Source organism: Podarcis cretensis (genome assembly GCF_951804945.1).
Source record: "Podarcis cretensis genome assembly, chromosome: 7".
Taxonomy (NCBI): domain Eukaryota; kingdom Metazoa; phylum Chordata; class Lepidosauria; order Squamata; family Lacertidae; genus Podarcis; species Podarcis cretensis.
The window spans coordinates 6,842,944-6,868,626 of record NC_137176.1 but is presented as its reverse complement, the minus strand read 5'-3'; the positions used below and the strand labels follow the sequence as shown (position 1 = coordinate 6,868,626).

At 43.8% G+C, this 25,683-nt stretch overlaps 2 protein-coding genes and 1 long non-coding RNA gene across 4 annotated transcripts; all 3 read left to right on the top strand.

Moving 5' to 3' along the window:
* Positions 1-1,082: 1,082 nt before the first annotated feature.
* Positions 1,083-5,662, top strand: PET117 (PET117 cytochrome c oxidase chaperone). Its single transcript, XM_079983716.1, has 2 exons — positions 1,083-1,243; positions 5,414-5,662. Exons 1-2 carry the CDS (start codon positions 1,148-1,150, stop codon positions 5,558-5,560), a joined length of 243 nt encoding a protein of 80 aa, XP_079839842.1. The 5' UTR covers positions 1,083-1,147; the 3' UTR covers positions 5,561-5,662.
* Positions 5,663-5,679: 17 nt separating this feature from the next.
* Positions 5,680-25,675, top strand: KAT14 (lysine acetyltransferase 14; the record flags this gene model as incomplete). Of its 2 annotated transcripts, XM_079983535.1 has the most annotated exons (10): positions 5,680-5,935; positions 7,210-7,328; positions 11,426-11,547; positions 12,017-12,198; positions 13,031-13,447; positions 15,590-16,146; positions 18,461-18,597; positions 19,625-19,800; positions 23,661-23,851; positions 25,451-25,675. In XM_079983535.1, 10 exons carry the CDS (start codon positions 5,680-5,682, stop codon positions 25,622-25,624), a joined length of 2,331 nt encoding a protein of 776 aa, XP_079839661.1. In that variant the 3' UTR covers positions 25,625-25,675. The 2 variants fall into 2 exon arrangements, with proteins under 2 accessions (XP_079839661.1, XP_079839662.1); XM_079983536.1 differs by lacking the exon at positions 13,031-13,447.
* Positions 19,808-20,417, top strand: LOC307220087. Its single transcript, XR_013840702.1, has 2 exons — positions 19,808-20,326; positions 20,364-20,417. It is a non-coding gene; the product is annotated as an uncharacterized lncRNA (long non-coding RNA).
* Positions 25,676-25,683: the final 8 nt, after the last annotated feature.

The following is a 25,683-nucleotide window of genomic DNA, read 5'->3' as shown; positions in this document are numbered from 1 at the left end:
TATCTACTCAGAAGTAAGCTTACTCCATGATAAGTCTGTAGGCTGCTTGAAGCCTAACTTACGGTAGTTTTTTTAAACAGTACTCTGGACTTATTTTAAATAATAAAATGAATGCCACTCCTCCCTTCTTCAGCTAGCGCCCCCCACATCACAATGCAAGCTTCTCCAGTCTCCAGAATTAAGGTAACTATTGCTTTCTGTTGCCCCCCCCCCTCCAGGAATAAGATAAAGAAAAATACCCATCCCCTCTCAGCCAGATCCCTTTGCCATAACAAAACTCTCACAAGGGAACCAACACTCCCTGCATTTCCTAAGAAATGGCTGGCTCCTGAAGCATTGCAGTTCATGGATTTAAAAGGGACTGGTGACCTTTTTCTTCCAAATCATAAGGAGGTACTTCGGATGGCAGCTTCACCGTTTCCTTCATTTGTTGCAGAGATTTTATTTTCCATATTAAAAGGACCATGAGCGCAGCCAGGATTTTTGTTTGGGGGGTGCAGGCCTTTTGTCGTGGGGGAGAACCTCCGTTTGCTATGTATTTTTATTTATTGTTATTGATGGGGGGTAGCTGCCCCTTCCTGTACCCATTTGGCACTACGCCCACGTTTTTGCACCTACACAGAGACACCACTCCCCGGAGGAAAAAGGAAAACTGTCCCCCTTTTTCTCCTTCTCTCTCTTTCTTCTTCTTGCTACCTTCTGTGGGTGGTAGAAGCACTGGATGTCACCTTCTGTTTATTCTGTTTCCCTATTTTGGGTACCTGTTTTGGTTTGTTTTTTGCTGAGATTAGTCTTCTATATATTACTGAATTATGAAAAACGTCCATCAAAATCGAACTGTGTTTCTCCCTCCGACCACCCCAGGGGAGTTCAAGCCTCGTGGCTGCAGCAAAAAAAAACCCGGGATTCTGAACCCGAACCAAAACTGTCATAAGACACGCGCTGCGCGCTCTTTGCCCCTCTCGCGGCCAGCTCCGAATGGAACCGGAAATCACGGCGGTCAGGAGGAGCGTCCAGAGCCTTTGCCTCTTTGAGCCGCGGCCGAAAGAGCGCTCGGAAGGCGCCGAGCCGCTGGGCATGCGCAGGAGGCCGCGCATGCGCCTTGGGGTCCCAGCGGGCGCTGAGGGGAAGGCCGAGTCCGCCGGGCATGTCGACGGTGTCCAAGGCGGTGCTGGCGGCCTCCGTCGCGGTCTCGGCCGCCGTCGTCGCGGGCGTCCACCTCCAGCAGAGCCGCGTCAGGGAGGTAGGCCTCTTCCTTCCCCCCCTCTTTTTTTTTTTAATACATATTTATTAAAGTTTTTTGAATACAACTGCATAAATAATAAACAACATTACATATATCATAACATAATTTCATCACTTCTTTGGACTCCCTTACAAAAAATTTTTCCAAGCAAATTACCCACTTATTTACAATCTTATCTCCGCTCATTTAAATAAAATCTAACAGTTCTCCAAAAAATTTATATTTTCCTTAATCTCACTTATCGTCAAGTTCAAATCTAATTCAGTGGTAGGCCATTATTTATGATCTAGCATCCTTCTTAACATTCAACCAAATTACAATATTTTTGTAAATAAATCTTGAATTTCTTCCAGTCTTCTTCAACCCTCTCTTCTCCCAGGTCTCGAATTCTACCAGTCATCTCGGCCAGTTGCATATAGTCCATCAGCTGCATCTGCCACTCTTCCAGTGTGGGTAATTCTTGAGTTTTCCAGCTCTTAGCGATGAGTATCCTTGCTGCCGTCTTCCTTCCCCCCCCCCCTCTTGCAGGCGGGAGCCTCTGGGGAGGGGCGGATTCGGCGCCAGAAAGAGCCCTTGACTTTCCGGGGCTGCGTTATTATTATTAGGGCCAATGCATGTGACCCTTTTGCCGAGTAGGGACTGAACGGTGCGCGTGTAAACCAACGGGCAAGATGGCTGTGGGAGGGGCACCGGCAGCGGACACGCCCCCTCCCCCCCCAAAAATGGAGATTGGTTCAGTGCTTTTCACCCCCTAAAAAATAGGTTTAGGGGAACTCTCATTTTGACTCAAGAAAAACACCATTGTATGTATGTTTCCGTGTGCGGCTCTGGCTCTGGCTCTGGCCAGAGCAGCTTCGTCACGCTGGCCACGTGACCTGGAAGTGTCTCCGGACAGCGCTGGCCCCTGGCCTCTTAAGTGAGATGGGCGCACAACCCCAGAGTCTGTCAAGACTGGCCCGTACGGGCAGGGGTACCTTTACCTTTATGTACCCAGAACAAACTTAAAGGTAAAGGTAAAGGTACCCCTGCCCGTACGGGCCAGTCTTGACAGACTCTGGGGTTGTGCGCCCATCTCGCTAAGAGGCCAGGGGCCAGCGCTGTCCGGAGACACTTCCGGGTCACGTGGCCAGCGTGACATCGCTGCTCTGGCCAGAGTCAGAGCCAGAGCCGCACACGGAAACGCCGTTTACCTTCCCGCTGGTAAGCGGTCCCTATTTATCTACTTGCACCCGGAGGTGCTTTCGAACTGCTAGGTTGGCAGGCGCTGGGACCGAGCAGCGGGAGCGCACCCCGCCGCAGGGATTCGAACCGCCGACCTTTAGATTGGCAAGCCCTAGGCGCTGAGGCTTTAACCCACAGCGCCACCTGCGTCCCATAGAACAAACTTAGTTGGTCTCTAAGGTGCTACTGGACAATTTTTTAATTTATTTCGACTGCATCAGGCCAACATGGCTACCTGAAGAAGTGTGCATGCACACGAAAGCTCATACCAAGAACTAACTTAGTTGGTCTTTAAGGTGCTACTGGAAGGATTTTTTAAATTTTGTTTTGACTATGGCTACCTACCTGAATCCAGAATACAACTGTGTGTTCTTCCTAGGAGACTGTGGCTTCGAAAGGGTACACAGCCATTCCCCATTAATATTCAGTTGAGACTGACCTTTCCAAAGTAATATTCTCCACATTTGCTAGTTAAAGAGGTTTTGATTTATGAAAATCAGACCACTTTAGTAGATCCAGTGTGGCTCTGAATAGGGTGCTTAATTCAGGCAGGAAGATGGACCACTAAAGTCTGACAGCAGAAAAGGCAGGCCTTTCTGTAGCACAAATGTACAGTGGTGCCCTGCAAGACGAACGCCTCGCAAGACGGAAAACCCGCTAGACGAAAGGGTTTTCCGTTTTGGAGGCGCTTCGCAAAACGAATTTCCCTATGGGCTTGCTTCGCAAGACGAAAATGTCCTGCGAGTTCCTGCGGGTTTTTTCCCCTTCCCCCCCTTTTTCTAAGCCGCTAAGCCGCTTATCTGCTTATCCGCTAAGCCGCTAAAAGCCGCTAAGCTGCTAATAGCGCTAATCCGCTAAGCCTCAAATGGGCTTGCTTCGCAAGACGAAAAATCCGCTAGAAGAAGAGAATCGCGGAACGGATTCTTTTCGTCTTGCGAGGCACCACTGTATAGTTCAAATCGGGGGAAATAAATACAGTAAATGGACAAAAGTACAAAGAACATGCATCATTACCTCATACAGTGGTACCTCGGGTTACATACGCTTCAGGTTACAGACTCTGCTAACCCAGAAATAGTACCTTGGGTTAAGAACTTTGCTTCAGGATGAGAACAGAAATTGGGCTCCAGCGGTGCGGCAGCAGCAGGAGGCCCCATTAGCTAAAGTGGTCTTCAGGTTAAGAACAGTTTCAGGTTAAGAACAGAGCTCCGGAATGAATTAAGTACTTAACTTGAGGTACCACTGTATTACACAGCTGACAGCTCACAGTAATTTTTCCTACTCATATTGAAATGCTGCCCCCCAATGAGGCCAAAAGTTCCATCTGTAAAACACCAGACACCCACATTCTACACTGCTTCACACATTAAACGCTCGTTTCCGTCTGAGGCTCAGGAAATGAGGCCGCCGTTGGGGGTAGCAACAGATTCACAGCCCTAGAGAAGAAACTAAACTTTTAATTTTTTTAGTTTCTTCTTCCTCTAGATTGACAAAATGTCTAGGGGTATGCTTACCCCTGCGTCTCCCCAGAAAAAAGCACTGCATGGGTTCAGTATATACACGCACATCACAACGAACCCAGAAGGGACCCCGAAATGTTGTAAAGATGTCACTGGAAAATCTCTCAAAGGATGGAACAGGGTATCTGCGGTCTTTTCCAGTAAGTTTTCAGTCCTACACAATTTCACCAATGTGTGTGGTGCCTCGGAAACCATGCTGTTTTCCCTAGAAAAAGAGGTGCCAGAACTCACCATGAACACCTTTCTCCTCTTAGCATGGCAGTGGCACCCACTTGACAAAAAGCCCTGCTCCAAACGTAACCCCAAGTAGTCATGAGAATATTCCCTGGATTTCTGTCCAAAAGCCTGGAGGGGTAGAAGTAGGAAATTCTCCTATATAGCCAGATGTTTTTTACACACGCACACATGCACTTGCTATGAAGCTGTTTAATACGTTTCTTTTCAAAAAAGGTGTATAGGAGCTAGAGAGAAAAGGAAGCAAAAATGAACAGAGGTATTTGACACTTTGCATAGAGGAGAAATTGCATCTGCTGTTGCTGCCCTTTTCCCCAATTCAACCATTCCTTCTTCCATGTTATCTTTGCACTTTGTAACATAAATTTTCCCCAGCATTTTATGCCCCAGTGTTTCATATAGCCACAGAAGGCCTCTGATTATTGGTTTGTGATATAGCGATCTTCAGGGAATGACCCTTTATGATTTGCAGATGGCTTAGTCCTGTATTGGAATGAGGATGTATACTTCCTACAGTTAGCAAAACCTTTGCAACAGTATGATTGCTTTGTAAGAGTCACAGTTGGCCTTAATTTCCTATAGCAGTACCTTTACCTTTGAAGGTGACTCGGAAACTACAACTAATCCAGAATGCGGCAGCTAGACTGATGACTGGGGGCGGCCGCCGAGACCATATAACACCGGTCTTGAAAGACCTACATTGGCTCCCAGTACGTTTCCGAGCACAATTCAAAGTGTTGGTGCTGACCTTTAAAGCCCTAAACAGCATCGGTCCAGTATGCCTGAAGGAGCGTCTCCACCCCCATCGTTCTGCCCGGACGCTGAGGTCCAGCACCGAGGGCCTTCTGGTGGTTCCCTCACTGCAATAAGCAAAGCTACAGGGAACCAGGCAGAGGGCCTTCTCAGTAGTGGCGCCCGCCCTGTGGAACGCCCTTCCAGCAGATGTCAGAGCGATAAACAACTACCTGACATTCAGAAGACATCTGAAGGCAGCCCTGTTTAGGGAAACTTTTAATGTTTAACAGACTATTGTATTTTAATATTTTGTTGGAAGCCGCCCAGAGTGGCTGGGGAATAAATAAATTATTATTATTATTATTATTATTATTATTATTATTTACACTTTCTCAAGTTTTTGAACAGTAGATTATTAAGAGATATATACCATAATACGATGAGATTTCTCTTTCAGAGGCTACGTGAAGGAGTGTTGAGAGACTTTGAGAGGCAGCATCGTAAGCAAGAAAATCTTCGCCTTTTGGAGCAACAGATTGCCTTGACTGAGCAACTTGAAATGGAAAGAAGCAAAATGCTCATGGGAAAAGAATCCTCACAGTAAGGGCCAGGAAGAGTTGGGATCTCCCTTTTCATTTCAGTTGTTTAAATGTCTTCGTATTTGTTGGAACAGTCTTTGTTTTGCTGGGCTTCTTGCATAATAAAAGTGACTGTCAATTCACAATGGATACTAATGTGTACATGAGTGAGATGATGAGCCGTCATGATGATGAAGCCACAAGGACATCGCCTTCAGAAGGGCTGGAAGAAGGAGAAGTGGAAGGAGAAACTCTTCTCATAGTAGAGTCTGAAGATCAGGCATCTGTGGATTTGAGTCATGATCAGAGTGGAGACTCTATAAATAGTGATGAAGGGGACACATCCTGGACAGAAGAGATGTCTTATTACTGTGAAAGATGTCAGAAATGGATACCAGCAAGTAAGGCTTCCTAATTATTGATTATTTAAAATAAAAATGTGTCCTTTGTTTTGCCCTTCTGACCTCAAGGCCTTGGTCAGGAAGACCTACAAGATTGTGACCCTTGTTGAGCTGGGCCTTCAGGAAGCAGATCAGACGAAAGCCAGTTGAAAGCACATCCTTCCCAAGGCATAAACATAGCAAAAGGGGATTCCTTTTTCCACATGACTTGAAGTCCACAATCATGAGTGAGTGACATACCTCAGAAGCTTCCTGGGCCTCCTGCTTGCTGGTAAATCAGCTATGCCCCTTTCAGAAGAAAGAATGGGTGGATGTCCCATTCCCCTTTTTAAAACATGGGGAGGATTTCCCAAAGAACCCCATTGAAAGGAAGGCAGAGATCATGCTGTGCAGGACCCACAAGCTCTCAGCCTTAGCCATCAGAGCCTCTATGGCAGCTTCCTTCATGGCGAGTGTATGCCTCCTCTAAGCTCAGCCCCTTCTGCTGGATGTTGCCCATAGCACCACCCATCAGCACTAGGGACTATGAAAAGAAGTTAAAGCCTGTGTCTACACAGAGATGTAATTGCATATGCTCTTCAGTTTTCAGCCCTAGCAGAGTCCACTGGCATGTGGACTTCAAGGCCAAGGCTAGCCTCTCCAGTGATCCCTTTAGAAGGGGCTAGACTAGCCTCTTGGGGAATGGCTGGCTGGTGTTCGCAAGAACTACATAAAAGCTATAGATAAGAATTTTTTTCTGTTTGAGGGGGGGAAATTGCATGCACAATTCTTAAGATTTCAAAAGGAATTGCACTTATGATACATATATATGTGATACAGTCATACCTCTGGTTGCAAACGTGATCCGTGCTGGAGGCACGTTCACAGCCCGCAGCATTCGCAGCCTGAAGCACCGCATCTGCGCACGCATGTAACGTGATTCTGCACATGTGCGTGATGTCATTTTGTGCTTCTGCGCATGCGCAGGGGTGAAACCCAGAAGTAACCCGTTCCGGTACTTCTGGGTTTGGCGCAGTCCGCAACCCGAAAACGCATAACTCGCAGCGTTCGTAACCTGAGGTATGACTGTATCTCCAAAATAGAGACAAATGTGCCCACCAATTGATGTTACATGGATTTCTGTAAGCAGTGATTAACAAAGCAAAACTCAGAGTGGATGAATGCTGTTGGGATGAACCCCATTTGTGCTATTTTGGACCTTGCTCGTAATGTGTTTGTGTGTAGGCCCCATTTGTTGGGAAAGAAGGCCTAAGGTTTTGTTTGTTTGTTTACAGATCAGGTGAGAGAACAGATCACCTATCTCAAAGGTGATAATTTTTTCAGATTTACTTGCTCTGATTGCTCAGAAGATGGGAAGGAACAGTTTGAACGGCTGAGGCTAACTTGGCAGCAGGTAAGCAACAAGCAGACCCTTAGTAATTGCACCCAAACTGGATTTCACATTTCTGTGTATTACAATATGGTGCAAGGGGGAGGGGTTGTTAACAAGCTTCTAAGTGTGAATCTAAGGTTTTATATTTGCTTACCCTTAAAGGTACATGACTATTTTGGAGTCTAAAAAACTCATTGCAAAAAGCCAGATTAATTTTTTTTTAAATTTGAGAGTTCTTTATTTGTTATGTAAACACAGAAAGGAAATTATCTTTTGGCCATGGATTGTTAAAATAATTGTTCCAAATTTAATCAGCTGTGCTGCCTTTTTGGCATTGCAGTACACAACTGAGAAACATGGACTGTGCTCATAGAGTAGCCTTGACCCTCCAAAAAATCAGGAAGTTAGCAAGGTAGATAATACAACTTGTGCTGGTCCAACATCTTTAGTACTCTGGTGGATAGACAGGGAACCACATTGACAGTAATGTGTGAAACTCAATGTGTTATATGTGCAGAGGGCCTTCTTGGTAGTGGCACCCTCCCTGTGGAATGCCCTCCCTTCAGGTGCCAAGTAGATAAATAATTACACAACTTTTAGAGAACATCTGAAGGCAGCCCTGTATTGGGAGATTTTAACACTTGGTGATTTATGTTTTCAGATATGTTGTAAGCTGCCCAGAATGGCTGGGGTAGTAATAATAATAATTATAACAACAACAACAACAACAACAACTATATCTTATGACTAGCCAAGGAATGATTCACAGCTCTGTAAATTGTTTCGCGTATAGGAGGCCTGGTTTCCTAGCTGTGTCAACATAGTAAGATTTTATCTGGTGCTGAAGCTGGTACACTTTACAGTCACCATGTTGGCTACTGGGAAGCAATATTTTTAACAATAGACGTACTGTAACAGACATTACTTCCTCTACAGTCACCCCTAAGTTACATTTCCAAGGCTGCTTTGATTTCTACATGTGAATCAATTTGCAAATGTTTGAAACAACCTTAAGCCATGTACTGGGGTACCCTTATCAATAACCTAGATATTATGTATACCGTGATATCACTTTAAGTAAGAGATAACATTTAGCAATAGCACCAGACTCACCCCAGTGTTCAATGCAACACCACAAATACAGTGTGCTGAGGGTACACCCGCATAAGCGATATTGACGGAGAAATGCCTTTTTGATACTGCTGTACCTCACCACACACAAATCTCAACCCCCACAAACAAGTATATATATATGTTTCAACAATTTGAGTGCACTTACTTTTGTAGTCTAAACCACTGAGCCTAGGGCTTGCTGATCGGAAGCTCGGCGGTTCGAATCCCCGTGACGGAGTGAGCTCCCGTTTCTTGGTCCCAGCTCCTGCCAACCTAGCAGTTGGAAAGCACATCAAAGTGCAAGTAGATAAAGAGGTACCACTCCAGCGGGAAGGTAAACGGCATTTCCATGCGCTTCTCTGGTTTCGCCAGAAGCGGCTTAGTCATGCTGGCCACATGACCCGGAAAAACTGTGGACAAACAGCTCCCGTGGCCAGTAAAGTGAGATGAGCGCTGCACCCCAGAGTCATTTGCGACTGGACTTAACTGTCAGGGGTCCTTTCCCCCTTTTTTTTTTACTAAAAGCATAGTAGATGTACATAGAAGAGTACATTCTAAACATCTTTGCATTCGGAAGCTTAAATTCCATTAAATAGAACATGCACACGCATACAACAATTCTTTCAACAGAATGACATACAGAGAAGGAAGCATAGATAGTTCAGTATTGCACATGTGTGGGGAGAGAGCATGTATGGAGAAACTCCAGGAAACTAGTTCAAGTCCAACAGTGCCTCTGTAAGGGGAAGAAGCCTTTTTCTTGGGCTCCCTGCTCCTATTCCAGTACTCTTCAAACTAGACAGTGGCCTGAAGACTACTTATGCTACTCTTGGGCGATGTCTTCAGTTAAATTAGATCTTAATAATAATAATAATTTTTTTTATATATACCCCGCCCTCCCCAGCCAAGGCCGGGCTCAGAGCGGCTTACAAGAAATAATAAAAACCAGATGAATGATTACAACTTAAAAACAAAAATAAAATACAACATTAAAATAATGGAACATTAAAATGTAGCCTCATCGCAGGAGGAGAAGGAAAAGAAAAAAGAAAGAGAGGGAGGCAGGGAATCAAATTGGCTCCAAGTCAAAGGCCAGGCGGAACAACTCTGTCTTACAGGCCCTGCGGAAAGATCAGATCCTGCAGTGCCCTGGTCTCATGAGGCAGAGCGTTCCACCAGGCCGGAGCCAGAGTTGAAAAGGCCCTGGCTCTGGTTGAAGCCAATCCAACTTCCTTAGGGCCTGGGACCACTAGGGTGTTGTTATTTATGGACCTTGAGGCTCTCCGTGGGGCATATCAGGAGAGGCGGTCCCGTAGGTACGAGGGTCCTAGGCCGTGAAGGGCTTTAAAGGTCAAAAGCAGCACCTTAAATCTGACCCTGTACTCCACTGTGGGAGATACTTTGCAGTTTGGCCAGACTGTTCCAGTGCCAAGGGACAAGTTGCCTTCACTCCTTGCTGACAGATGACATACCATAACGAAATAGAGAAAGTTCCATTTACATAGTGGCTTACTTGGACAAATTACATGTAGTCAGTTGACTGGCATGCTAATCCCATTCCCTAAATTGCCTCCTGAAGATACCTGAAGTAAATTACAAGTAGGACTACTACCCCACAATATAGAAGAAAAACTATTAACTATGTTTTATTTGTGAATATTGGAGTCAAGGGAATGGTGTTGGCTAATCTAATCAGTTATAAAATTTCAAAATTCCTTTAATAAATAAATTTCTCAGTTATCCTTCTCCAAGCTGCAAATTGCCTAACAAGGTTTATGCTCCAATTCCTCCTTAAAACATACTGCTTGGTTAAATAGGTGTTTTAACCAAGTCTGTTATCAATTTAACTACATTGCAAGAGTGTATATTTAAGTTTCATTTATTTGTTACTTTGTTCCAAAAATATTCTCATCTAAATAAAGCAAGGCCTTAAATTGCATTAACATAGCAACATTGCAAAAGTTCTTTAATGCATCATTGTTTTTTTATTCATCATGATATAACTTTTTCTGCTACTTCCAATTCAAAAGGAAATGCAATTTGAGTTTTTGCCGATTAGTACTGCATTTTTCGCTCTATAAGACGCACCAGACCACAAGATGCACCTAGTTTTTGGAGGAGGAAAACAAGAAAAAAAATTCTGAATCTCAGAAGCCAGAACAGCAAGAGGGATCGCTGCGCAGTGAAAGCAGCAATCCCTCTTGCTGTTCTGGCTTCTGGGATAGCTGCGCAGCCTGCATTCGCTCCATAAGACGCACACACATTTCCCCTTACTTTTTAGGAGGGAAAAAATGAGTCTTATAGAGCAAAAAATACAGTAATTGCTGTAGTGAGTACTTGCAGAGAGATATTTAAAAATATAAATACTATCAAATGGTACAATTTTTTTAAAAGCTGAGATTTTCCCTTATTAGGGTATCTTCAAGTATGCCCATTGTAACAAATCTTCCTTAAACTCTTCCATGAGTTCCCATAGTAGTTAGGACTATAGTAGTATCAGATATCTAAGTATTTAATTAGAAAGTCCCTCCATGGAATCAGATACTGTACCCTGTTGTTTTTCCCCTTGTAGTTCTATCCAAGTTGAAGCCCATCCATTCAGGCCTCGTGAAAATCAGTTTGTATCTGGAGATTGCATTGAATTCTGTAAAACAAATTTAGGTGTTTCCCAGATGACATACCACATACCAGTTAGTTTTAAATTGCTCTTGTCTGATCTTAGCTCCTTGTATTTCCATTTGTATTTTTATTGTCCCAGCTAGGGTAATAAAGGACACATTTGTCGTGTTCCTCTTTAAGGATAAACATATCTGAACATTCTTTAACTGAAATAGATGCATTTAGGATAATCTTAATCCAGGCAGATTAATTCCTCCCCCCAAACCCTATATTGTCTAAGAGTTGGTTATTTTATATAACCTGTTAGGAGAAGAGAATCATTTTATTCCCCCCACCAAAAATCTTTCTTACCTATTGTAAATGAGAGGTTCCTATTTGTGTTTCAGGTTGTTATGCTGGCAATGTACAATCTATCCCTGGAAGGAACTGGCCGCCAAGGCTACTTCAGGTGGAAGGAAGACATTTGTTCTTTCATTGAAAAACACTGGAATTTTCTACTAGGAAACCGGTAATGCCATTATGTTGTCTTGAAACTGAAGAACAAAACGTCGACATATAGTTAAAATGTCGGAAAACATTTTTTCCTCCTAGTTGAGAGTAAAAGAGAGAAGGTATCCATAGTGGGTGAAGGTATAGTTCTGCATAGTATGACTTTCCCTGTCTTGTCTCCCTCCAGTTGGTTTCTGCAAGCAGCGAAGGCCAAAATATACGGCCATTTTATTTCAAAGTTTATTCTGGTCTTTCAAAATAGTACAAGATTGCACCATGTTGAGAGTGTAGTTTGTCCTAAGATTTTGAGAATCCAGAATAAAATTTGAAATAATGCGTATACATTTCAGCTATAGTTGATGGCAGAAATTGATTCCTGCTACTGTGCTCATCCCATTAATTTCACTTAAGATCTGAAGAGGAACTAGCAATCTGCTGCCAATGTAGTAAACAGAGCTCTCTTTCATTTTTCTCTTTCTTTGATTTAGGAAGAAGACTTCTACTTGGTGGAGCACTGTTGCTGGTTGTCTTTCTGTGGGGAGTCCTTTATATTTCCGTTCAGGAGCTCAAGAGTTTGGAGAACCAGGATGGTGGAAACTTGTCCACAATAGGCCCCCTACAATGAAGCCGGAAGGAGAGAAGCTTTCGGCATCTGCCCTAAAAACAAAAGGTAATATTTTGTAAACTGCATATCATTTGCACATTTAAGGATGCAGTAGTCTTAAAACTGGTGGTTTTGGCAGGGTGGGGGTACGTGAGGAGAGAGAGTGGGTTTGCACTCTTCTGTACTATTGACATTATGGATTTCAATCAAAATAAAACCCCAAAAAAATCAAATGCAGACATTTGTGAAGGGTACGCCATCATGCAGACATCCTCAGTTTTTAAAGACCCATGAACTTTCTGCAAAGGGTAGGTATTGTATAGGTATCTTGCCCCTTGTACATCCCATTATATGTTTCTTGGTTACTGCTTCTACTTCTCAGCCACTCTTGTTTTCATTCCCTAGCCACTCCCAAGCTCACCTCTCTATTCAGCCTCTCTATTCACCAGTTTCTTCCCCAGCTTCTTCTACCGCTTTGCAGTTCTCCTTTTCACTACTTCTTGCCTCTCTTCTTCCTCTTAAAAATTTGGTGGAAAACATTCAATGTATGTGACAAAAATATATTGCATTCCCACATTCTGTTATATGCCATCTGGAATTAAAGAATGTTAGCACCTGCTTGTGATGTTTTCCTGTATCAGGAAAGGTGTATTTTTATTGTCTTTAAAAAGTTGTTTATGTTGGATACCTTCTGTAGAAATTGATGCTGCCTTTGTTTTGGAGTAATAATAATAATTTAAACCCGCCCATCTGGCTGGGTTTCCCCAGCCACTCTGGGTGGCTTCCAGCAAAATATTTAAATTACAATCATTTATCAAATATTAAAAGCTTCCCTAAAGTTCTAAAATTGGTGTTCTCTCTGCATGTCGGAACAAACCCACTACTTGTTCTCTGGCAGGTTCAAAACCATCATTAGACCCTATCATTACAGTGGAGGGACTTAGAAAGAGAGTGAGCCGCAATCCAGTAGAATCTGCCATGGAGCTGAAGGAGAAGAGATCTCGCACTCAGGAAGCCAAGGACATCAGGAGAGCTCAGAAGGAGGCAGCTGCCTTCCTGGACAGAAGCACATCCTCCACACCAGTCAAATTCATCAGTCGAAGCCGGCGTCCTGACATTATACTGGAGAAGGGGGAAGTGGTTGACTTTTCTTCCCTGAGCTCCTCTGATCGAACTCCTTTGACAAGCCCATCTCCATCTCCTTCTCCAGATTTCTCTGCTCCCGGAACACCAGCTTCTCACTCCGCTACACCGAGCCTGCTCTCAGAAGCAGACCTTATTCCAGATATAATGCCACCCCAGGCCCTGTTTCATGGTAAAAGCTACTTTAACATTTCCTTGTCTATTAACCTCTATTGGATCTCATTTCCACAACCATTTCTTGACCATAGTTCTATTGTTGGCGGTATTTGACATCTACCAGGGACTGTGATACTTATTCTCAATAATTATATTCACTAACGTACCAAGGAAAATGTTTTGTAATGTGAAAAATATTCAAGCACTTATCAGTAATATTATTCCTTGCCTAGTGTTAATTCATATAGCAAATTGTGTACCCAACCAGTGCTTCTGACAATCACATATATGTCATCTGTGTTGCTAGATACTTGCTGGAATGTTAACTTTCTCTGATGTACTCTTCTGGAAGCATATACATGGACAAAAAAGAAGAAAATGCTGCAAGTGCTATTTCCTTAATACTACGTGTACGTGGTCTTGTATAAAGGGCATTATTATAGTACTTTTATGCGAAAAAATTAAATTAACTTATTTTCTCAACTGTACCAAAACAAACAAAATTAGCAATAACACTAGAACATAGAAAAATGCCTTTTTTTGTTTTGGTTGACCTTCTAGGTTGCTAGTTCTGGAGATTCCACCCTCTCCCCCTCCCTGTTAAAACAGTTGTGTTTTAACTTTCCTAATGCTTTATTATTGCTTATTAAAATTTACGTTGCCTTTCCTTCAAACAGCTAATTTCAGGAGAGCTGAAAATAATGCTGAAAATATTTCACATCTGACAACCAATGCGCCCCTTGGGTTTCAGATACTACATGGGTAGACAAGTCTAAAAAGCCCGGGACGCAAATTTTCACAATCCTCTAGCGCAGCCTTTCTCAACCTGTGGGTCCCCAGATGTTGAACGACAACTCCCATCACCCCTAGCTAGCAAGGCCAGAGCTCAGGGATGATGGGAGTTGTCGTCCAACAACATCTGGGGACCCACAGGTTGAGAACCGCTGCTCTAGTCTAGCGCAGTGATGGCCAAACTTTGCCCTCCAGCTGTTTTGGGACTACAATTCCCATCATCCCTGACCACTGGTCCTGTTAGCTAGGGATCATGGGAGTTGTAGTCCCAAAACAGCTGGAGGGCCAAGTTTGGCCATCACTGCTCTAGCGGCTATGGTGGCTCATTTACCAGAAGCGCTGTATTTAGCATTAATTCTGGGAGTGTATACTTGATTTTGACCAAACCAAGCCTCCTCATATATATTTTGCTGTAATGGAACCTCATAGTAAGTCTAATAGGGATGTGGGTGTTGCTGTGGTCTAAACCACTGAGCCTCTTGGGCTTGCCGATTGGAAGGTCGACGGTTCGAATCCCCACAACAGAGTGAGCTCCCGTTGTTCTGTTCCAGCTCCTGCCAACCTAGCAGTTCAAAAGCACGCCAGTGCAAGTAGATAAAGAGGTACCACTGTGGCGGGAAGATAAACAGTGTTTCCATGCACTCTGGCACTCCTCATGGTGTCCCATTGCACCAGAAGCAGTTTAGTCCTGCTGGCCACATTACCCGGAAAGCTGTCTGTGGACAAACACCGGCTTCCTCAGCCTGAAAGTGAGATGAGCGCCACAACCCCATAGTTGCCTTTGAGTGGACTTAACTGTCCAGTGGTCTTTTATCTTTACCTTTTAGTAAGTCTAGGATTTCATTCTGACCAACTTGCCACAGTCTTTATAAACATCCATTGAGTTATTGTTCCTGGCTATTCTATCAGTATACTTTTAGATACATTTGTGCTACAGAAAGGCCTGCCTTTTCTGCTGTCAGACTTTAGTGGTCCATCTTCCTGCCTGAATTAAGCACCCTATTCAGAGCCACACTGGATCTACTAAAGTGACCTGATTTTCATAAATCAAAACCTCTTTAACTAGCAAATGTGGAGAATATTACTTTGGAAAGGTCAGTCTCAACTGAATATTAATGGGGAATGGCTGTGTACCCTTTCAAAGCCACAGTCTCCTAGGAAGAACACACAGTTGTATTCTGGATTCAGGTAGGTAGCCATGTTGGCCTGATGCAGTTGAAATAAATTAAAAAATTGTCCAGTAGCACCTTAGAGACCAACTAAGTTTGTTCTGGGTATAAGCTTTCGTGTGCATGCACACTTCTTCAGATAAGTTGTATTCGTTACACTGTCACAAAGTTTATGGACTATATTGTTTTGTTTATAGATGATGAAGAGATGGAGGGTGATGGTGTTATAGATCCGGGAAGAGAGTATATCCCACCCCCGAGTGGTGCAGTGGGAATGATCCGAAAGAAGGTGAAGACACCAGAGCAGATTAAGCAAGAGATGGAGAGCGAGGAAGAAAAAGAGAGACTTGAACGTGACACTGAAAACTCTGATCATACTCGCACATCCCTTCAGGACCAGGGGCGAGACAAAAGGAGGATGCAGTTGGAACATAAGAACGCTAAGTTCGGCATGCCCAAGTATGCACCTGTTAGCATCTATGAAGAAAAGCTTCTCTTGAGGAACTTGGAGAGCTGCCCAAATGCTGCAGCCATGACCCCCGAAGCTCAGAGACTGCGGCGCAAGTTGATAATTCGGCAGGCCAAGCGCGAGAGAGGCCTGCCCCTCTTTGACTTGGACAGTATTGTGAATGCAGCCCTTCTCCTGGTTGATCGGATTTATGGACCCAAGGAAGGAATTGCTCCCTGTCCCCCAGCAAATTACGCAATGTACAGAACTACCAGCCAGGATTTCAGAATCTTGGATCGATACCAGGTTAATGTTTCCAATTCAACTGTGTTTTCGATAGCTCCCATACTCTGGATGGGGATAGTGGGCAAAGGGAACACAACCTGTTAGTCCATATACCACATGTCTAGACACCCTTTCTTAGGTCATTATCTGTGAATCACTGCCCATGATAACATCCATTGTGAAATTTCTCTTAATGGAATGGGGCAATGTATTCCTTGGCACTGGCTGCTCAATCCCTTCTTTCCAGAGAGTGAGCAAGTGCTTTGCTGTTTTTATGGAAGTTATATGTGGCAATTTTCATTTACTTTATATCCCATTTCTTTGAGGCATACTTAGGTGATGCTTTTATGCCCAGAAGGACCAAGGAAGTGTTTTCAAGGGCAACAAAACAGCCTGCCACCACAAAGCCTAGTAGGGCAGGGCAGTATCTGGCTCTCATCATTGTGATATACCAGCAGTTAAATTCCGCAATATGCTGATATACCACAGTGTCTGGTATATCGCCCAGCCCAAGCCGCCATACCGCTCCAGCTTGTGTGAGCCAGAGGGGCATCGGGACTTCCCTGATTAGCTGGAGGATGGGAAGCCTGCTGCTCAGCTGTGCAAGCCCTCATACCTCTCTGGCTCAGGTGAGATGGAGGGATGGGGTGGGGGCCTTTCTCAAAGGTGCAGACAGGCAGGTAAGCAGAGCTTGAGAAGGTGTTCACCTGCACCTTGCCTGCACCTTTGCCATCTGTACACAATTTGAGCTGGCAAAATGTATTGCCAGCTCAGAATGTCTGAAGCTGGTATTTCAATCTGAAGGCTTCTTGGTTTCAGACAACGTACCAATATATCACCCAGTTCTAAAGCCTAGATATGTGTTTATTCTTCTTCTTCAGCTTTAAAGGACCTTAGGAATTCTATAAATCCATAAAGCTCTAAGGAGCCCTCTAGTGAGGGATCTGTAGTTACACTCTTGACTCAATGGAGATCACCCAGAAACATCTCAGCTTGTTTCTCTGCTGCTGTAGACATCTGGAGCATTCTGGGACTCCTCGGTTCAATAGCTAACATTGTCCAAATCCTGGGAATGACATTTTATCTGTATATGCTTGGGTGTTAATGTACGCACTCATTTAAAATTTACTGCTACAGAAGTTAATGGTTAACTGGAAACCAAGTTATGTTTTTATTGAGCATATTATGGGTGGAATTCAACATTGTGCTAGCAAAGGTTCCACCTGCGCAAGCATTTCAGCTTGCCACAAAAATATCCCACCTCTCCTCCCCCTGCATGTTTCACTGATGGTTCTGCTGATCTCCCTAGAGCCAATTTCAAGGGGGTAGGGAGAAGAGGTAGGGAAAGCCCTGCTGCACAAGCCGAAGTCCTTGCTCAGAGATTCTGCTTATGGGCTTGTAAAGTGAATCCCTCCCTGTGCCCTGAAACTGGGTGAGGGAGGTTTCTTCCACTGAAAGAAGAGGAGTCACAAAGTCATTTGCATAGCTCTGCCCTCGAAGCAAGGGGGGGGGGGAAGCAAACAACTCCTGGGTAACCTCCATCCATTAAAGAGATTACAGTGTCACAGTAACTTCATTTTTATAAGACCAATAAACTAATGCTGTTTGAATTCCTAAGAGGGACTAGGTAATCTCAGCATCTTGCAGATAGGGTAACTTAGGTTGTGTTCAATGTGTAGTGCAAAAATTTCTCTTTGCACAATGGAACATTCTTCCCTTCTCCCTCTTGTGTGACCCCTAAACCTGTTCTGGGTTCCCCACCCCGCTGGTACACATTTGGGGATGGCATGTGGGGAGGAAAGGGAGGGAATCCCATTGTGCTAGTGGAGCTTTCTAGCTGAATACAGTGGTACCTCTGGTTGTGAACGGGATCCGTTCCGGAGGCCCGTCCGCAACATGAAAAGAGCGCAACCCGCAGTGGTGCCTCTGTACACACACAGGTTGTGATTCGCTGCTTCTGCGCAAGCACGTAATGCCATTTTGCATATCTGTGCATGCGCGAGCGGTGAAACCCGGAAGTAGCCCTTTCCGGTACTTCCGGGTCACCGCAGGATGTAACCTGAAAGAACATAACATGAAGTGGACATAACATGAGCTATGACTGTACTGTCCGTTCTCCTTTTTCAAAACTGGACTTGACAGTAGTAACAGCCTGATGGTTGATGCAAATTACCATTTATAAAACAGCCAGTGGTGCACTGTAAACTTGCAATCTGCATTTTTTTACCAAGTTGCAAGGATCAGTTGCAGATGTTATTTGTATTCTATCAGCGATAGCTCTCTTGTTTATGTTCATTCTAGGCTGATTTCCTTGTTTTTTGGCTTTGCTTTACAGACTAAGCTGTCTGCTGTGAAGGGGTTTCGACAAATGCCAACAAAATTTCTGTGCCGACTTGTAGGCTCAGAAGATGCTTTGACTGACCACAGCATTATCAGTCCCTACACTTCCCGTGTTTTGAAACCCTACATCAGGTACAGATCACAGAGCTGTTTTCACTTATGAGCAGATGGCTCTTTCTCCTTATCCCCTACAGATTTGTTCGCTTTCTGGTCAACTGTTGAACACTCAGCTCTTAGGGCCATGACTTTAGGCTGAAATATATGTTTTTAAAGTTTGTAAAGACAGTCTGTTAAGTCTGCTCTGTTAAGTAGATCACTGTTATCCCCATTTTACAGATGGAGAACTGAAATTGGCAGAGGTGATTTTGCCACCAACTAAGTCCATAGTCATGGGAAGATGTATGGGTTCTCAGTGTAGGTGGCCTTGCAGGGCAGATACTCAACTGCCCCCTTTGTGTTTTATACCAAAAGCATGGAAACATGAAGTATTACTTGCTCATCTTTCCTCTTTTTGGTGGTATTTCATAAGATGCAAAACTCTCATGCTAGGATTGTTTTTCTCTGCAGCCCAGAGTCTATTCTTCCTGTGAGTATGCTAGAGTTGGGATAGAAACAAATACATTTATCAAATGTACAGGAGCACAGCATGCACAACTTCAGAAATTTTGTCTAGGTAGTAGAATACTCTCCACAAATAGGAAGGTTTAATAATAAAATAAAAGGCAATTTACAGCTTAATGAATTAATATGGAGCACCTTAAGGACTGAACAGATAGCAAAATATTTTCATCAATGGGGTCCCTGAATTGCTGTGAAATAGATGATATGGTTACCTTTTTGGTAGTTTGGTGGATGGATATGGTCCTAGATTGAAATATTTAGTGCATGGAAGCAAAGGGAAGGTGCCCTCTCCAAATCCAGACAGGTTTTCCAGCATGGTATCATAATAAGACTTGAGGGGCATCTGGAGAATGCTGCACCCTTGAACTTAAACATGGCTGTTCTCCAACTTGTGACTGGCTTTGACAACTAGACCCCAGCAACAACAAACCTCTCCTGTTCTCTGTGCACCATACCTGTGTCTTAATTTCAGGCCCGACTGAGTCTGACTGCTGTTATACTCTGAAAATGACAAATATTGCTGTTGTGTCCCCTGCAGGCGTGATTATGAAACCAAGCCTCCAAAACTAAGGTTGCTGAATGAGATTCGTGCCCATTCGCACAAGAATGATCCCAGCTGGACTGCTGAGCCAGAGGCACCCATTGATTACTGCTATGTGCGCCCTAATCACATCCCCACTATTAACTCAATGTGCCATGAGTTCTTTTGGCCAGGTAGGATTTACTAGGTGGTCAAGGGAAATAATGGGCTGACTACTCATTACATTCTGGTAGATGTACTACAGCTCTAATGCTGCCCTGCTTCTCTTTTCCCTTCCCTAAGAGAATTTCAGCTCCTCCCCCACAAAGTATACATTAGTTTTGAATCCTGAGAAGGATGGGTGGGAGAGTTGGAAAAGAAAGGTAGTGGGTAGTAAAAAGCTATGAAGCTGCTTTTTTTGAAAAGGAAATGAAAAGAAAGTGTTTTGGGATGTTGATTAATGAATTTGTGCCTAATGTGTACTTAGCCTCATACCATCATTTATCTGTGTTGATGGGCTGGGCAAAAATACTTTTATTCGCACAGAATTTTGGCCCTTAATTTGGAGGCTACTTAGGTATGTTTGTGACGTCTTTTTAGTGGTGGGTTGAGTTGGCTATATATATTTTGACTGAACATTGTGGGTTCTTATTTTATAATTGTTCTTATACTTAGTTTAAATGTTTGTTTTTGCACTGTATGCTGCCTACAGTCACTCTTGTGGAATAAAAAGAAATGTAATAGTAATATTAAAAAGAAATATTAAAAAGAAATGTAATAGTAATATTAATAAAAAGCCTGTGTGCATATATCAATGCATTTCTATTGGCTGAAGTGACCTGTTCCTAATAGAACAAGCACCTATTTTTCTGATTGGTTCCCAATGGAATTTCTTTTTTTTTAAATAATATTTATTAAAAATTTTCCAGAATAAAAAGGAAAGATAGCAAGAAAGAAAGAAAAAACAAATATGATTTACACTTGGTTTCAGTGGCATCTTTCCCGGACTTCCCCCCCCCTCCCCCTCTTGTATTCCATTTCCCTTAAATTGATTCCACAGATTCTTACCCCAAATTTTAAAACCTTATTTGTAATTTTAAATAACCCATTTATTCCAAATTAATTTATCTTATTTATCTTAATGAACCATTTCTCCTTATATTTTATATAATTCCCTAAGATCAACCCCATTTCCCTTCCACGAATTCCCCTATTTTCAAACAACAAACATGAAAAAAGTAAAGAAAGAAATAATATATAATTTTACAGCCTTTGGATTCCAAATCTCCCCCCCCCCCATTCCCCGGTTCCAATCCCCAAAGTTCATCCATTGTCTACTGCCAGCCTGGTGTATCCACGTCTATATCTCAACTCCACTTTGCCGTCTTTTGATAGCTTTTAATTTCAGAAAGTCCAATCTCGAAAAAACTCTCAGAAAAAGTCATTGTTCTTCCATCCAGACCTCTATGTTTAAGAGTCTAACTTAAATTCTATTTCTTGGTCCTTTTAAAGTCTGGATGTTCCAAATACTCCGGCTTCAAATTTGGTCCAGCTCTTATTCCTCAGGTTGCTTTTTCCTGTTCTGCTGCAGAAACCTTCTAATTCAGAAACTTCTTGTTCTCCACAGAGGCTTTTGTTATTCAGGAACATAACTTGCGTCAAGTCCCTTCCTTTCTTCAACAGATAAATCCATTGTCTCCTTTAGTATAGAAACCTCTGTAGACAAAATAATGCTTCGTTTTTGCAGCTTTCCCAAGAGATAACAGATCCTGCTCAAATTCATAGTATTTTTCCACTTGCTGCTACTGTTGCAATGTCCCAGCCTCCCTCTAGGGGGAATATGGTAACTTAATTTCTTTCAAAATCAGACCCAAAAGTCAAATAACTTGTTGCCTTTATTTCCAATAATTTATGTCCAAATTGTAACAAATCTAACCAGCAAAGCCATCGTAACAAAGTTCTCTTTTATTTTCCTGCTTTGACAGCTACTTTGACAGCTGTCAAAGTTTCTGTGTCTCTTCACCAGTCTCTCATAGCGGATCGTTCCCGGTTCCCGGGGGGGTTGCATTTTAGTTCCCACAAATCAGTCTTCTCCTCCAGCACAATTATTGTAATTTCCCTTCGTGAAGTTAAAATTTTTTTTCAGGTAAACAAGTTCATCTCTCGATCTTAGTTGTCAAATCCTTGCGCTGAGCCATCTACAACAGGGGGGGGGGGCGGACTTCCTTTTTGCACTCCCCCCGCTCGCTCCAAATTCAAAGATCAAATTTCCCTTTTAAGTACAATCAATTTACTCACGGGTTGTTCCTTTTAGTCCAAATCCGAAATTTTCAAAGAAGAAGTCGTTGCTCTCCGCCGAATGGCATGCGGCTTCGCTGGGCAGGGGAAGCATTGGACTCACAGCACCACACCCCCCCGTCACCCGCTCCGCAGCCTTTAAAAAGGCTCCTTCGCGGGTCTGGGGGGCGCAAACGGTGCCCGCCGAGTCACCAAGTCCATGGGCATCTCCGCCCATGGTTTTTGAGGGTCCCCGCGTCGCCGGCACGGCAGGACCCGACCCCTACCCAGCCGACTCCAGAGCTCGGAGGGAGTCCGCCATTCGGCGATGGCGCCGACCCGGAAGCCCCCCCCCCCCCGATGGAATTTCATAACCTTATAAAACCGTTTTTAATTCTCTCTCATGACTGAATAAATGTAGCTTTTGAAAGTATATGTGGAAAAGTTGAATAACCTGCAGACATTTACTGTGATCTTGGGGTGTAATCCTGCACACACTTACTTCTGGTCAAAGACCCATTGAATTCAGTTGGACATACCTCCAAGTAAGCATGCATTTAGGATTGAACTACTGGGTCATTTTATTCACATACCGTATTTTTCGCTCTTTAACACGCACCTGACCATAACACGCACATCGTTTTTAGAGGAGGAAAACAAGGGGAAAAACACTCTGAATGAAACAGTGGATGTATCATTTTTGTGCTTCATGCTGTGGCCACAGACATGTGATCTGATGGTGAATTTGGGGTGACCCAATGCAAAAATCCTGAGAATCCCTGTGGATCCATGCTTTGTAACCACGTTTTTGCACCATTGCAGCCCCAGGCAACAGTGGGTGCGTGATTTTTGGGGGGCAGGCTGTAGCCATGGACATGTTATGTGATCTGATGGTGAATTTGGGCTGACCCAATGCAAAGATCCTGAGGATCCATGTGGATCCATGCTTTTTAACCACATTTTAAGTGGGGAGGGAAGGAAAAACACAGAAGGGACAAGGAGCACGAGAGGGGTGTGCAGAGAAGCAGCTGGCTAAGAATGCAGGAGAGGGGTATAACGGGAGGGAGGAAAGGAAGGCAAAAGTTTTCCCTCACCTACCCACCCAAGCCAGCCAGCTCTCTCTCTCTCTCTCTCTCTCTCTCTCTCTCTCTCTCCCTCCTGCATGTTTTCAGCAGCATGGAGACACTCTGCTTTCCCCTCTGCTTGCCTGGAGGGGAGGGGCTTTCCCTGCTCTTTGTTCCGTTTGAGCAAACACAGCAAGGAAACAGAGGTGGGTGGGCAGTAAGACCCTGAGGCAGAATGCAGGAAAGCAGCCGCTTCCTCTTTTCAGGTTTCCCTTCTAGGAGACGCGCGATTTGATTTTTGCCTGATTTTTTTTGCCTCCCCTCGCGCCATTTGGCTCCAGGGACCACACATTCGCTTAATAACACGCACAGACATTTCCCCTTCCTTTTTAGGAGAAAAAAATCTGCGTGTTATAGAAGGAAAAATACGGTAATTATAATAGCTAACAGTATATTATTCCTTTAACATGGAAATGTCCTTAACATTTCATTGTAGGATTATTTACTACCAGTCCCATAATTAGATTTTGAGTCCTTTAGGACTTTATGAACTAGTCTCCATGCTAATGTCAAATTATGAAAATAGGAGAGCTCCACATGAGCAAAGCTTTTTCTTTTTCTTTTTTTAAAAAGCCTTAAATAGATATTTTTTATAATGTTCCTTTTCCATCAACAATCTGTGATCATTTGTGGTGTGCTTTTCTCTCCCACAGGAATCGACCTCTCAGAATGCTTGCAATATCCAGACTTCAGTGTTGTTGTCCTTTACAAAAAGGTCATTGTTGCATTTGGTTTTATGGTGCCAGATGTTAAATACAATGAAGCGTACATCTCTTTTCTGTTTGTTCACCCTGAATGGAGAAGATCAGGAATTGCAACCTTTATGATCTATCATCTTATTCAGGTAGTTTTATGATTTATTATCTTGAAAAACATGATCTGTACCTTTTACTTTAAATACAAGTGCAAACAGGGCAGGTTTACTCAAGAAGATTTATATCCCTTTGATGACCTACTCGTCATTCAGTTGTCGCATCTATGTAGTGCAGATCAGTGGTGTAGCATTGCATGGGGGGCTGCAGGGGCAATTGCTCCTGGTGCAAAATTCTTACGGGTGCAGCCCATGTTATACCAATGGGCTGCAGTGGTCCCAAAGGAGCTGCAAAAGTAGGAGGGGGCTCCCTTCTCTAGCCTGGCTGGGTGGGCTGTGAGTGGGGAGTGGGTAGCCGGCCAGGCCTTTCTGTGCCAGGGCAGAACCCCCTTTCTCCCTGCCACGTTTGGTGGCACGGGTTCGTATCCTTAGCTTGCAGGTGTTGTGCACAACACGCTTCTTATGCCATGGCTGGTGCCGACAATGTGCATGCCGGGTCACTGCTGTGCTGGGTGGTCCCCTCGTCTCCCTTCTGCCCTGGGGCCACCGCAGAGCCCCCAGCCCAGCCCTTGTATGGGAGCAGGGAGCTGTAGGCACAGCAGGTGCCGTTGGAGTGCCTGGTGTGAACCAAGAGGCAACCATGCGAGCCTCAGCTGGCAGCATGCTGGCTCCTTGGCTGGACTGGTGGAGCTTTCTGTGGGTGTGCTACGAGCAGCTGGAGCAGGGTGAGCTGCGGTGCCAGAGGGGCTCCGGTTGTGAGGTTGGAGTCCACGTCCAGCACCTCCCAGGAGAGCTCAGGGGGGAGGACCCAGGATGTCGTGCTAGCCCCCTTCCCATGGTGATGCTGACATTCCTTTTGCACCTCGGCTCAGGCAACCCACGCTACGCCACTGGTGCAGATTCATTAAGGATGGGAGCACACCCTTGTAAAATTGTGGCTTGCATTTGGGATTCAGGTACAGATGCCTAGTCGGTCTAATAGCAGCACAACCCTAAATTCCCAAAGGCAGTTTTGGCCAGCATGCAGCAAACTATCTACTTTTTTATGTGTTGTCTTGAGTTCTGTAGCTTTCATATCCGGCCTGAATGACTTCACAAGCTCCTCATCACAAAACCTGTTAGTTCATTGACCAAATTTATTATCTGCTGGGGCTAATTGTTTTACCCTGTTTGCAAGTAATGAGATACTTCCACTTTCCACCACTCTTCCAGCTCTTCTTTCTGGTACCTTTATTAATTTATTCATTGAAACTAAGGCTATGTCAGTGCTGCTGTAACTTTGCATCTTCTGAAGGTTGCTACTTCTTGAAGTTTACCAGTTGTAAGTACTGAATGACTGAGGTCCTTATCAAGCAGAATTGAAGGACAGTCAATCTTGGAAGCTAGCAATTCTGAAAATTTTGTATCCTGAATTCATTTCCCCAAGAGAAACTGGTATTAGATGTAACCTGTGCTTTACTGTATCATCTGTTATCCATCTATGATGTATATTAATGCATGATACTTCTGTCTGCTTTTAGTATCTCTTCCACCTTGAAAGCTGTCTTGCTTTGACTGCACAGTGCTCCCATAATTAGTTATCTCCTCATTTCCTTCCTCACATGTAATACAACTCTTTTTTTCTTTTCACAGACTTGTATGGGTAAAGATGCAACCCTTCATGTATCTGCAAGTAATTCTGCAATGCTGCTGTACCAGAAGTTTGGATTTAAAACTGAGGAGTACATTTTAGATTTCTATGACAAATACTACCCTTTGGACAGCAAGGAATGCAAACATGCGTTCTTTCTGAGGTTGCGGCGATGATACTGCAAGGGAAATCTGGTCACTACAATAAAATACGGTTTAGCGCTTTTACTGAGGTG

What these genes read in the sequence shown, in the direction of transcription:
- PET117 (XM_079983716.1), top strand. Translation starts at nt 1,148, where the DNA reads ATGTCGACGGTGTCCAAGGCGGTGCTGGCGGCCTCCGTCGCGGTCTCG. An exon ending in AGCAGAGCCGCGTCAGGGAG is followed by an intron (nt 1,244 to 5,413) that starts GTAGGCCTCTTC and finishes TTTCTCTTTCAG; the next exon opens with AGGCTACGTGAAGGAGTGTT.